Raw genomic sequence first — 13,248 nt, 5'->3', positions numbered from 1 at the left:
CCATAAGTGTGTTTTCCATGCCCGTAGATCAGTTTGTTTTGTAAATAAGTTCATTTATATTATGTTTTTAGATTTCACATATAAGTGATATCATAATATTTTTCTCTGTCTGACTTCACTTAGTATGGTAATCTCTAGGTCCATCCATGTGGCTACAAATGGCATTATTTCATTCTTTTTTATGGCCGAGTAGTATTCCATTTTATGTATATACCACATCTTTATCCATTCATCTACTGATGGTTACTTAGGTTGCTTCCATCCCTTGGCTATTGTAAACAGTGCTGTTATGAACATAGGGGTACATGTATCTTTTCAAATGTTCTATCTTTTCCAGATGTATGCCCAAGTGGGATTGCTGGATGATATGGTAACTTTATTTTTAGTTTTTAAAGTGAAGTGAAGTGAAAGTTGCTCAGTTGTGTCCAACTCTTTGCGACCCCATGAACTATACAGTCCATGGAATTCTCCAAGCCAGAATACTGGAGTGGGTAGCCTTTGCCTTCTCCAGAGGATCTTCCCAATCCAGGGATCAAACCCAGGACTCCTGCATTGCAGGCAGATTATTTATCAGCTGAGCCACAAGGGAAGCCCAAGAATACTGGAGTTGGTAGCCAGCCCTTCTCCAGCGGATCTTCCTGACCCAGGAATCGAACCCTGGGAATCCCTTAGTAAGAAAACCTCCATACTGTTCTCCATAATGGCTGCACAATTTACATTCCCACCAACAGTGTAGGAGGGTTCCCTTTTCTCCATACTCTCTCCAGCATTTATATTTGTAAACTTTTTGATGATGACTGTTCTGATTGGTGTGAGGTGATACCTCACTGTAGTTTTGATTTGCATTTCTCTAATAGTTAGCGATGTTGAGCATCTTTTCATGTGCCTATTCGCCATATGTATGTCTTCTTTGGAGAAATATTTGTTTAGATGTTCTCAATTTTTTATTTTTTTTTATGTTGAGCTGTATGAACTGTTTGTATATTTTGGAGATTAAACCTTTGTTGGCCTCATTGTTTGCAAATATTTTCTCCCATTCCAGAGGTTGTCTTTTCATTTTGTTTATTGTTTCCTTTGCTGTGCAAAAGCTTTTGAGTTTAATTAGGTCCCATTTGTTTATTTTTGCTTTTATTTTTGTTACTCTAGGAGATGGATCCAAAGAAAATATTGCTGTGTTTTATGTCAAAGAGTGTTCTGCCTATGTTCTCCTCTAGAAGTTTTATAATGTCCAGTCTTATATTTAGGTCTTTAATCCATTTTGAGTTGACTTTTGGGTATAGTATTAGAGAATGCTCGTATTTTGTTCTTTTACATGGAGCTGTCTAGTTTTCCTAGCACCACTTAATGAAGACACTGTCTTTTCTCCATTGTATATTCTGACTTCCTTTGTTAAGGATTAATTGACTGTAGGTGTGCAGGTTTATTTCTGGGCTCTTTATTCTGTTCCATTGATCCCTGTGTCTGTTTTTGTGCCAGTGCTGTGCTGTTTTGATTACTGTAGCTTTGTAGCATTTTCTGAAGTCTGGGAGGGTTATGCCTCCAGCTTTATTCTTTTATTGCTTTGGCAATTCTAGGTCTTTGGTTGTTCCCAATCAAAGCCCTCTGGTAGGCAAATTTGTTTGAAAACTGTCACTTACCATCTTGCTTACACAGTCTACTTAAGTCTAGCACTAGTTTCAGAATTAACTGCAATTTTGTTTTTGTTTTTTTTGTGGAAAAATTGCTGTTTCCTATAACCCCACATTATGGAGAATGGTTTGACAACAGAGTTCTCTCTTCCCTTAGACCTTTCCAGACAGAACCCTACTCTGACCTTGCAAAGAACAGAAGCACAGAAAAAGTATCAGCATATATAGTTTATTGTGACCTCTCTAATATCTTACAGCAGTGGGTTGATGGTTCACTCAGGAGCATTTGGGATGGGAGGCCGGGAGGCAGGCAGTGTAATGAAAGTGTAGCACGTGAAGACAGCTTGCTGAGGGGCAGCCTTCCTGCCATTGCCTGCTAGTGACTAGTCTCAGTCCGCTAAGCTACCTGGGGCAGGAAGGAGCCAGGCCAGGCCAAGAGCCCTCCGTTCTCTTTCGGCTGGCCCAACCCAGGTTTCAGGCCCTTCCCCCCACTTCATCATTCATGGTCCCGCAGAGCTGAGGGAGATCTGGGACGGTAAGAAGCTCTCTAGCTGCCAGGCTTGTGGGTGCTACCGGCTGAGCACAGGCTCCCCAGTCTGGTCCTTGGCTGGGCTTTCACTGCAGCATCTTCAGACTGGTTGGGATGAGGGATGCGGCTTTGCTCTTGGGGGGCTGTCCCTGCTCTGTGGCATCCAGGAGCTGCTGCAGGTAACAGGAGGTGCCGAGCAGCATGTGGCCTGTGGCCCGCATGCTGAAGAGGGCCCAGCGGAGAGCTTCCCTGGGTGGAATGCGAAGGCATTAGGGTCAAAACACCAAGAAAACCCCTTCCTGCCTCTTCTAAATGCCTGTTCCCCCAGGCTGCGTTTCATAAACTGTAGAGTGAGGTGCAAATGGAACAGATGTTGCCTTCCCTCAGCAGATGGGACAGGGTCTGCCTTAACTGAGATGTCTGTGTATTCTCCTGCAAAATTCAAGCTCCTTTAGTCTTTCTAATACTGTTGATAACTTTGGATCAGCCAGATGGATCTGCGTCACATGACTCTGCCCATTCACCACCTCTGTTCTAGAGGGAAGTGTTACCAAGACGTTTGCAATCTAGGTAGTTTTCAGAGTGCTGAATGTGAAGATCTCCCTGCCTGGTGCTGTAGTGCACTGACAGCGGAACTCTAGTCACACAGGCTTGAGTTCTCATCCAGTCTCATTAGCTGTGACAAGCTTGGCAAACTGCTATAGCTCTGAGCTGCAGCACCCTCATCTGTGTCACACCACTTTGATCGCACACAGGGCTAAGGAGGTTGAAATAATATAAATTATTTAATACAGGGCCTGATGTGTAGAAGAACGGGAGACATGGGGTCAAGACTAGGTGGCTGAATGCTTGACTAACTAAATTCTTATCCAAATCTGTTTGAAAGAGGGTTATACGGGTGTCTAGTCCTAGCGGGGAGAAGAAAACAAAAGGAAAATGCATTCTTCCTGGCTGATATTAAAATCTGTCTTCTGTTAACCTTCATTCAATAAATGAACTTATGATTGAGGTGGAGTGGGACGGAAAGTTCAAACCATGAACATCTGTACCTGAAAATCCTTCAGAAATTTAAAGGCTGTACCTGAGAAGAATACCTATTTCTCAGATTAGAGATCTGAGGCTTCAAACTAGCTGTCTGGACATAGATAGGAATGAAATTCTGACACATGCTACAATATGGACTTTGAAAACATGACGCTAAGTGAAATAAGCCAAACACCAAAGGGCAAGTATTGTATGATCCCACTTACATAAGTTACCTAGAATAAGAAAATTAACAGAGACAGGAGAACAGAGCTAAGTATGGCTGGGCAGGGTGGACGTAGAGAGTTAGTATTTAATGGATACAGAGTTGTAGTTTGGGATGATGAAAAGTTCTGGAAATGTATGTACAAGTGACCATTGCACAATATTATGAAAGCAGAGACATCACTTTGCCAACAAAGGTTCGTCTAGTCAAGGCTATGGTTTTTCCTGTGGTCATGTATGGATGTCAGAGTTGGACTGTGAAGAAGGCTGAGTGCCGAAGAATTGATGCTTTTGAACTTTGGTGTTACAGAAGACTCTTGACAGAGTCCCTTGGACTGCAAGGAGATCCAACCAGTCCATTCTGAAGGAGATCAGCCCTGGGATTTCTTTGGAAGGAATGATGCTAAAGCTGAAACTCCAGTACTTTGGCCACCTCATGCAAAGAGTTGACTCATTGGAAAAGACTCTGATGCTGGGAGGGATTGAGGGCAGGAGAAGAAGGGGACGACAGAGGATGAGATGGCTGGATGGCATCACTGACTCGATGGACGTGAGTCTGGGTGAACTCCGGGAGTTAGTGATGGACAGGGAGGCCTGGCGTGCTGTGATTCATGGGGTCACAGAGAGTCGGACACGACTGAGCGACTGAACTGAACTGAACTGACTTAATGTTACTGAATTTTATACTTTAAAAAAAAGTGGTTAAAATGCTAAACTTTATGGTATGTATATTTTACCACCATTAAAGAAAAAAACACCTGCTGACACCCCTAAACCATTCCAGAGATTCCAGCTTGCTATCGTTCTTATTTTTCGGTACCAATACGCCTACTGTGTTTAGGTCAGAGTCCCACTTCCCCTAGATGGACCGAGTTTAAAGACTGAAACTTCTTGCTCTAGATTTTGCAACCTGCAGTCTGTTGGCAACAAGCCCAGATCAAGAGGGAAGATGATACGGGACAGGAGGAAAATGGAACTTCTTGCCACAGAACCAGGCCTGAGCCTGCCGCTGAGTGTCGTCTCTGGCAGGCAGACCACAGCCTCAGGTCCCTCATGTGGAGACTGGAAATGCAGAGAAGAAACTCGGAAAGCCAAGAAGGTCTGGTATGCTCTAGCCTCATACCTTCTGGCAGAACTCTGGAGACCCAGAATAGGATTTCTCAGCAGCCCACTGTGAATGATGATTCATATGTATCTTCATTGCTTCTCCCATTATTTGAATTATTGCTGTGTTACCAGCTGATACAGCATTCGCCAAGGAACTGGAGGCTACAAAAATTCTTGCCCTCTGGGAGCTTGCTCTGACATCTTGTTTATCCCTGTGTCTCTAGCTCACAGCATAGGGTCAGGCACTTAGAGACTGCTCAGTAAACACTAAATGAAGCAACTGGGGAGAAGTGGCATCTGTCACAACTAACTGGCAAGAGGCCAGCTTTGTGGTTTTGAACTAGTTGGCTACATTTGCTTAATGGGGTAAGAGTTCTCTAGAGCACCACTTTGGAGCAACTGAATTTGGGAACCACCACCATAACTGTACTTTAATAACATAGTCCCATGCTTCCTTCAATACTCGATTAGACTTTCAAAAGTAAATAAGATTTTTTTGAAGTTTATTAGAAATATAAATGACTATTACCTATAAACGGCAGATTAATTCTGATCTATGGAAGGACAGTTAGTTCATCCCTTCCACACCCATGGCTAAATCCAGGTTTGTATTTATAAATTTAGCTCAGCATTCTTAATGAATCTATACATGGGTGGGATTTTGAACTGATTGTAACTTCTTGCTGGTTCTCTCCTTAATTGGGTTCAGTAAGATTATTGACACATTCACTTTTTAAAAGTTGATTAGAAGATTTCTTAGGAAAAGTTACTACTTTAGCTGAAAAATAATTAGTTGTTATAGTGGAAGGTGATGAGGAAAGCTAAATGTATCCAGATTCCACCAGCAGGAGTGTATGAATCCCTTTGGTATACACTGCTATAAACTAAAACGTGACCGCAGCCATGAAGTCCTAGACAAATGCTGACTGTCATGGTTTGTCAGCATCGACACCAGCCCCAGGCTCCCAGAAGGCTGAGGGTGCATGGGAGAAGCTAGGGCCGCTCCCATTGCTGTGTACCCACCCCAGCCCCAGCTAATGCCAGTTCACTCACTTCATGATGCGCTTGGCCCCGGAGCAGTGCAGATCATAGGAGAGGGAGTATGTGCCATAGAGAGTTGCCTTCACGTTCAGGCAGCCAATGAAGTCCTGTGGGTTCACCTTGTATAGGTCGAAAGTTACTCGGGCCACATCGATCTTGGCAGGCTTGTCGGAGAGGGCGAGCTGGTACCTAGTGCTCTGCATCAAGACAAGCATGTGGTTGGCATCCCTCAAGGATTTCTCCTAAGCTCCCAATATTCTCCCACGCAGGTGGGATATCACCTGTTCTGATGGGGGCTGCCATTTCTGCCCCTTGTGGAGGACCATGAATACAGTGTCATCTGCCAGGGATTGGAAATACTCTTCTGTCTCTACAGCTGTGCCATCTTCCTCCAGCACCAGGAAGAAAGGCTTGTACGCCAGCATCAGGGTATCCCGGACCTGGAGAATAAGGTAAGTGATGCTCTTGCCATCCTATGTAGCCACAGAGCCGGTTTGGGGAAGACCCAAACCAGCTGTCAGGGACAGAATGAGTGGGCCGGGTTTTATTGGATGGGACTGAAACCCAGGGCTCTGGCTGTGGGGTCACCATCCAAAGAACCTATGTCATGGTATTCCTTATCTGACTTCATGGCTAATATTCTAGAATAGTGGTGTCCAATAAAAATATAATGGGAGTCACATATATAACTTTTAATTGAGATATAATTCACATGTCATAAAACTCACTCTTTGAAAAGTACACAATCCAGTGGTTTTTCTGTATTCACAAAATTCTGCAGCTATCACCACTATCTAATTTCAAAACATTTTCAATCCCATTTTTACTCAAAGAGAAACCTAGTACCCATTAACTGTTACTCATCATTTCCTCACCCTTGGCAGCCTCTCCTCTTCTTTCTGTCTCTATGGATCTGTCTGTTCTGGACATTTCACATAAATGGCTTCTTTCACTTAGCAAGTTTTCAAAGTTAATCTGTGTTTCAGCATGATCATTTACTTTTTATGGCTGAATAATATTCCACTAAATAAATATGCTACATTTTTAATCCATTCTTCAGTTGATGAACATAGAGGTTGTTTCTACTTTGTGAGTATCATAAATAATGGTGCTTTGCACCTTCATGTACACATTTTTGTGTGACATATCTTCTCAAGTTTCCTGGATATATACCTAGCATTGGAATTTCTGGGTCATGTAATAACTCTATGTTTACTCTTCTTAGAGAACTACCAACGTGTTTTTCAAAGCAGTTGCATGATCTAATATTCCCACTAGCAACTTCTCCACATCCCTATCAACACTTGGTATTGTCTGTCTTCATTTTAGCCATTCTAATGTTATGAAGTGTTTTTTATTTGCATTTTCCTAATGACTAAGGATGTTGAGCATCTTTTCATGTGTTATTAGCCATTTGTACATCTTCTTTGGAAAAACATCTATTCTGATTTTTTGCCCATTTTCAAGTAGATCCTCTTTTAAGAGTTCTTTATATATTCTTAATACTAGACCCTTATCAGATACGTGATTTGCAAATATTTTCACCCATTCTGTGGATTATCTTTTCATTTTTTTGTTAGTGTCCTTTGATGCACAAAAGTTCTTAATATTGATTAAGTCCAACTTTTTCTCTTTGGTTGCATTGAGGTTTGGTGCCATATCTAAGAAACCAAGGTTATGTACTCTTATTCCTATGTTTTCTTCTAAGGATTTTATAGTTTTAGCTCTGCATTTAGGTGTTTGATCCACTTTGAATTAATTTTATACATAATATGAGGGAGGGATCCAACTCAGTTCTTTGGCATTTGCATAGCCCATTGACTACCCTTTCTCCATGGAATAACCTTGGCATTCTGTCAAAAATCAATTGACCACAGATACATGGATTTATTTCTGGACCTTCAGTTATATTCACTTGATTTGTATGTATTATGGGCTAAATGGTATCCCTGTGAATTTCATATATTGAAGTCCTAATCCCAGTACCTCAGAATGTGACTATAACTGGAGATAGAGTCTTTACAGAAGTAATTACATTAAAGTGAGGCATTAGAGCGGGCCCTAACCCTAATGTGACTTTAAGAAGAAAAGGTGTCTCTATAAGAAGGAACAATTAGGGGCTTCCCTGGTGACTCAGTGGTAAAGAATCCGCCTGCCAGTGCAGGAGGCACAAGTTCGATCCTTGGTCCGGGAAGATCCCACATGCTGTGGGACAACTAAGCCCATGCACCACAACTATCAAGTCTCAGCTCTTGAGCCCGGAAACTGCAAATACTGAGCCCATGTGCCGCAGCTGCTGAAGCCCAGGCACCCTAGAGTCCATGCTGTGCAACAAGAGAAGCCATGACAATGAGAAGCCTGCACATCACAGCTAGTGAGTAACTCCTGCTTGCCTCAATTAGAGAAACCCCTGCGCAGCAACAACAACCCAGCATAGCCAAAAGTGAATAAATAAATAATTTTTTTTTTTTAAAGAAAGAATGACTAGGACAAGTTACTCCCAACCAAGTGGAGGGGGAGCATGGAAATGGGGAAGGGTGTCATTCTTGCCACTGTTACTCCAACCCACAAGTATTATGTGTCCTTGGTTTCCTCTCTGGAACCTTACTGATCAATAGTTTTTTTGTTTTTGTTTTTTTTTCAATTTAAAAAAGTTCTTTTTCTCCACACCAAGGGGCATGTGGGATCTTTCCCCCTCCAGGGATTGAACCCAGGCCCCCTGCATTGGAAACACAGTCTTAACCACTGGACCACCAGGGAAGTCCAAGATTTCCTTTCTGATGGCAACTTCAATAGGCTGGTGGTGCCTGTCTGGAGTCTTGTCTGTCTGGTGACAGGAGTACATTATCATCTGATGGTAGTACATTATCATCTGATACTAACAATAGGCCAGAGGTATTTTTCAGAGCATATTTTTCTTATGAACTCCATCCCTACTGAAGTCCTACCTCATGATACCAAGGCCAGAGGCAGCTGTCAGGGCCAGCTCTCAACCAAGGTCCCCATGGTGAGCTGTGCGAAGGCAGGCCCGTCCCTACCTTGACATGGAGGTCATCAAGACTGTGCGCCATGATGCCCTTCCTCACACTCCGGTCAGCAGTGGTTACTCTGCAGGGCCGGGCCCTGGGGGCCTCTGCACTGGGCTCCGACAGCTGCTGCTGGGTCACCACCGAAGTGCTCACTGCCATGTACCTGGGAGCCATGTGGAGCATCAGCATGAGCTGTCCGCTGCCTTCCAGCTCTCACCCCACCACAGGGTAACTCACTCCCCAGTTCTCTAGGCTCAGCTTAGGATGCTCCTCTTCCCCTACCATCCACCCAGTCTGCTCTGCATAGTCTTCCTTAAAAGCCTGCTGGATCAGTGCATCTTAAACTTTAGTGGACACATATGTCCCCTGGGGATCTTGTTAAAATGCAGGCTCTGATTCAGTAGGTCTGGGTGAGGTCTGTGATGTTACATATGTAATGAGTTCCCAAGTGACATTGATGCTGCTGGGTCTCAGACCATGACAAGTAGCCAGTGACAGAAGATGGCCCAACCTCTGCCCAATTACCACTTTCCTCTCTCTGCCTCCTTCTTATCATCTGTAATGTGAGATGAAATGGCAAAACTGAGGTCAGTATAAGAGTTTTGAACTCAGATACACAATGGAGAACCAAAGGACTGCAGGGAACCTAGGTTTTGAAGTCAGGCAGACCCAAGTTCAAATCTTGGCTTCACTACACATTTGCTCCAAGAGAGCGCCCACCCTGTGCCTCAGTTTCCCTGCCTATTAATCGGGCAAAATAATCCCCGCTTCTCAAAGTTGTGGTGAATTTTAAGTGAGCTTAAGAATCAAAATCTCAAGCAGTGTCTCCCTGTTTCTACTTAGGGTGTGATATGAGGATTGGGAGAAGGCAGCAGCCTTAATATCTCCTGGGGAATTGTGGAAGGATCCTACTCCAGACCTCCTGAATCAGCATCTGAATTTGAACAAGATGCCAAGGTGACTTACATGGCCATCGAGGTTGCAGAACGTCTGCCCTACAGAGCATGTTAGCTCCCCTTCTCTTCCCCAGCTGGCTTTCCTCACCTGGAGAGGGACTTAGGGTAGAGAAGGCTGAGGGACTTCATGGCGTATTCCATCCTTGTCAGCTGGATAGTGTTGGGCCTGGAAAGCAAGCAGAGATAGCCCATTGTGAGGGATGAGCAGCTTCTCTCTCTCTTTTCTTTTTTTTTTAATGTTATTTTGGCTACCCCACTGGGCATGTGGGATCTTAGTTCCCTGATTAGGAATCGAACCCCACCCACTCTGCAGTGGAAGTTGGGAGTCTTAAACAATGGATGCCAGGGAAGTCCTCTCTTGTTTTTTGAAACAGTGCAACCCCACCTCCATCCATCAGGCCTCCACTCTGGTTTCCCCTCGCAGCTCATACACACCTCCCCCAGCCCTTCTCCTGTCCAACCCCAGTAGACCACCATGACCAAGTTGGAGACCCCCTCAGTGCGCAGGCTCAGCCCCCCTCAGCAGCCATGCCTCCCTCCCCGGCACCACCCACTCCATATTTCTCTGACCCCTGGTTCCAGTCACACTGATCAGGGATCCCAAGTCGAAGTGAAGAGGCCCTGCTCAGCTAGTTTCCGTCCTTGGGGACAGAGTCCACTTTACGCTGGCAGGAGGCTAGTCACACCACCTCACAGTGCTGGGGACCTTCCCTCACCTGTCGTCCAGAGACCTCCCAGGCAGGCACCCGGCAGACTAAGCCTGCTCTTTCCAGTGGGTCCTTGAGCAATCCAAACCCCTCCTGAGGCTTCCCACTGGCCAAAGGGACTTTCTACCATGGTGGGTTCTATATCCGTTCTAATACTGGAGCTGCTACCCTAACATGGCTATTGAGCACTTGAAGTGTGGCTAGTATGACTGAGAAGCTGGATTTTTAATCTTATTGAATGTTAACTGGTTTAGATACACACAACCACCAGGGCTGCGGGCTGCTGGCAGCCATCCTGGGCAGCACAGCTCTAGCCGATAGCCCTGGGCTGACCTGCCAGCCCTTCTCTCCTGAGCCTGCCCGACCCAGGCCTTCCTGAAGCCAGTTCCTCCACCAGCAGTGCCTCCCTCCAGCCCAGGGCTAAACCTTTGCAGCCTTGAAGACTGAGTTTCACTGCATTCTGTGATTGCTCACAGAATTTCCCCTCCATCCTGCTACTTCCTTCTTCCCAACCAGGTGGGCCTTAGTGTCCGCTTCTGCCACACTCCCTCCAACCTCTCCCTGGGTGCCTCACCCTGAAATGTTCTCCTGTTCCCACCCCAGCGCAGACCGGGCCTGGTGCAGAGCAAGGGGCTCAAGGAGTATATGGAGCACAGGCCCCTCCCTAGTCTTTCCTTTTGACAATGTGGGGGTCTCCAGCCTGACTGTGAAAGCCCTCTGCCCTGACTTAGCACTTTGCCCTTCAGCTTGCTCCAGCCTCACTCCTCACCCCCAATCACAAAACTGCCAAGCCCCACCTCACCTGTTCTCTAGGAGCCAAAACCAAACCCAAACAAAAAAACCCAGAATATAAAACTCCTTACCTCCAGCTCACAGCCTCCTAACCTTCCAGTCCTGCCCTGCTCAGCCCAACCCTCCCTCTACTTTATTTCCAGCTCTGAGGGCAGCCCCTCCCCTGGCCTTCAGCCCTAGCTGGAAGAGAGCATGGGCACTGAGTGTGCGGCTCTTACCCTTGGGATGGTAGGCCAGCCTCACTTCCAGAAAAAGCCAGAAAGGAAGGGTATAGGCGTGTTTTGAAAGCTTTGGGGCAGGGTATGGCCCAGAACATGGCATTGGGCACAGAGGGCACAGGAAACAGGCCAATCTGAATTGTGATCCCCGCTCTACTTGTGTCAGCTGTTTGAGTGTAGACAAGTTGCCTTAACCTCCCGGAGCCCCAGCCTCTCACCTGTTCAACAGGGATCCTGTCTTAAAGGGTTAAGGTAAGGATTTGTATTAATACAAGTGAAGGGCTTTGCAACAGAGATACTTAATAGATATAAACAAATATTGGTGTTACTGATAACGTAATTATTTAATAATAGCAGAGGATTTAATAATAATAATTAACACCAGCTGAAATGTGTAGTGCTTAAGAATAAGATCCGTGACCCAGCAATTCTACGTATACATAATATTTGGAGTTATATTTGAAGTTCCAAGGGAAATGAAAATCTATATCCACACAAAAACTTATACACGAATGTTCATAGTGTTATTCATAACAGGCAAAATGTAGAAACAACCCATATGTTTGCCTTAAAAAGTGTTCATAAGAAATGTGTTTCCATAAATGGAATATTATTTGTCAATCAAAAGGATATACGCTGCTACAGTACATCGATGAACATCGAACACGTGCAAAGTGGAAGAAGCCAGTCACAAAAGATCACATACTAATATATGTTTGTATCATCTCATTTGTATGAAATGTCCAGAATAGGCAAAATCATAAGGACAAAAAATTAATCAGTGGTTGTTTAGAGCTGTGGCTGGGGAATGGAGAGGGAATGGGGATTGTTAGTGGGTATGGGGTTTCTCTTAGGGGACACAAAAAATGTTTTAATTTATTAATCTAATCCCAGTCTATTTTGGTGATTGCACCAAGTCTATTTGGAGGTTACACAGCCCTGCAAATATAATAAAAACCAATGGATTGTACTCACCTAAGTGTGTATAGTATATGAATTCTCTCTCAATAAAGCTGTTTTAAAAAAAGGGGTTCAACCTCGTCTTTCTTTTAATGATAGATTTTTCACACTAGTGAGTCAGAATCACATGGAAGGTTTGTTAAAAATCAGATTGCTGGGCTTCATCGCAGTTTCTGACTCAGTATGTCTGGGGTGGGGCCTAAGAATGTATATTTCTGATTACATGGTGATGTTCCAAGGTTCAAGGTGATGCTGAAGCTGTGGCTACTTAGGGACCCCATTTTGAAAACCAGCAGCCAGCACTAGCTGTGTGATATAACTCATCTAAGCTTCAGTTAGATCTGACCAATAGGGATTAAAAATAGCTCCTGCCCCTTGGGTGGTCATGAAGAATAATCATGAAAAGTACTTGATTCAAAGCTTAGTGCACCCTTCAGGCTCAAAAAATAGCTATCATCATCATCATCTTATTACTTACATCTAAATCCTTCCCTAGAGAAGCTTGCAGACAACCATTATTCATTCACTCAGCAAATACTTATTAGGCATTTACTGTATACTACCCCTCCTTGGGGCTGAGAATACAGCAGGAAACAAGACAACCTTGTCACATACTTAAAGGAGCTGATATTCCTGGAAGAAGGAGGCACTCAGACCATGAACAAATATGCAGATAATCAAGATGGTTTCAGAGAATGATGTTCTCGGAAGAAAACAACACAAAGTGATGTGACAGCAACTGGCTGGAGAGCTAGATTGGCTTATGGACTCAGGAAAGACTCAGAGGTGAGCTTTCAGCTAAATGATGACTGGTGAGAAGTCACTCTTTTGAAGATCTGAAGTGTCTTGGTCTGTTTGGGCTGCTATTCAGAAAACCATAAATTGGTGACTTATAAACACCAGAAGTTTACTTCTCGTAGTTCTGGAGGCTGACAAGTCCAAGATCAAAGTGTTGGTAGTTCGGTGTCTGGTGAGGACCCTCTTCCTGGTTCCCAGACACTGTCTTCTCTCGGTGTCCTCACCTGGTAGAAGA

General features: G+C 44.4%; 1 protein-coding gene across 6 annotated transcripts in view; it reads right to left on the bottom strand.

Moving 5' to 3' along the window:
• Positions 1 to 1,841: 1,841 nt before the first annotated feature.
• Positions 1,842 to 13,248, bottom strand: part of CIDEC (cell death inducing DFFA like effector c) — a 14,407-nt gene continuing 3,000 nt past the window's right edge. The window contains exons 3-9 of one of the 6 annotated variants that reach the window (XM_055557044.1): positions 13,127 to 13,237; positions 11,474 to 11,493; positions 9,627 to 9,704; positions 8,592 to 8,745; positions 5,835 to 5,993; positions 5,566 to 5,750; positions 1,842 to 2,406 (exon numbers count right to left, since the gene is read on the bottom strand). In XM_055557044.1, coding sequence (XP_055413019.1) covers positions 2,244 to 2,406; positions 5,566 to 5,750; positions 5,835 to 5,993; positions 8,592 to 8,745; positions 9,627 to 9,679 — 714 coding nt within the window. In that variant the 5' untranslated portion in view covers positions 9,680 to 9,704; positions 11,474 to 11,493; positions 13,127 to 13,237 and the 3' untranslated portion in view covers positions 1,842 to 2,243. Of the gene's footprint in view, positions 2,407 to 5,565; positions 5,751 to 5,834; positions 5,994 to 8,501; positions 8,746 to 9,548; positions 9,705 to 11,108; positions 11,427 to 11,473; positions 11,494 to 13,126; positions 13,238 to 13,248 lie in introns of those variants that run through there. The other 5 variants (XM_055557048.1, XM_055557049.1, XM_055557043.1 and 2 more) reach the window with 5 other exon arrangements.

The sequence above is a fragment of the Bubalus kerabau genome, chromosome 20 (genome assembly GCF_029407905.1).
Source record: "Bubalus kerabau isolate K-KA32 ecotype Philippines breed swamp buffalo chromosome 20, PCC_UOA_SB_1v2, whole genome shotgun sequence".
NCBI lineage: Eukaryota > Metazoa > Chordata > Mammalia > Artiodactyla > Bovidae > Bubalus > Bubalus kerabau.
Note: the sequence above shows the minus strand (reverse complement) of the source record. Positions and strands in the feature narration are given on the sequence as shown.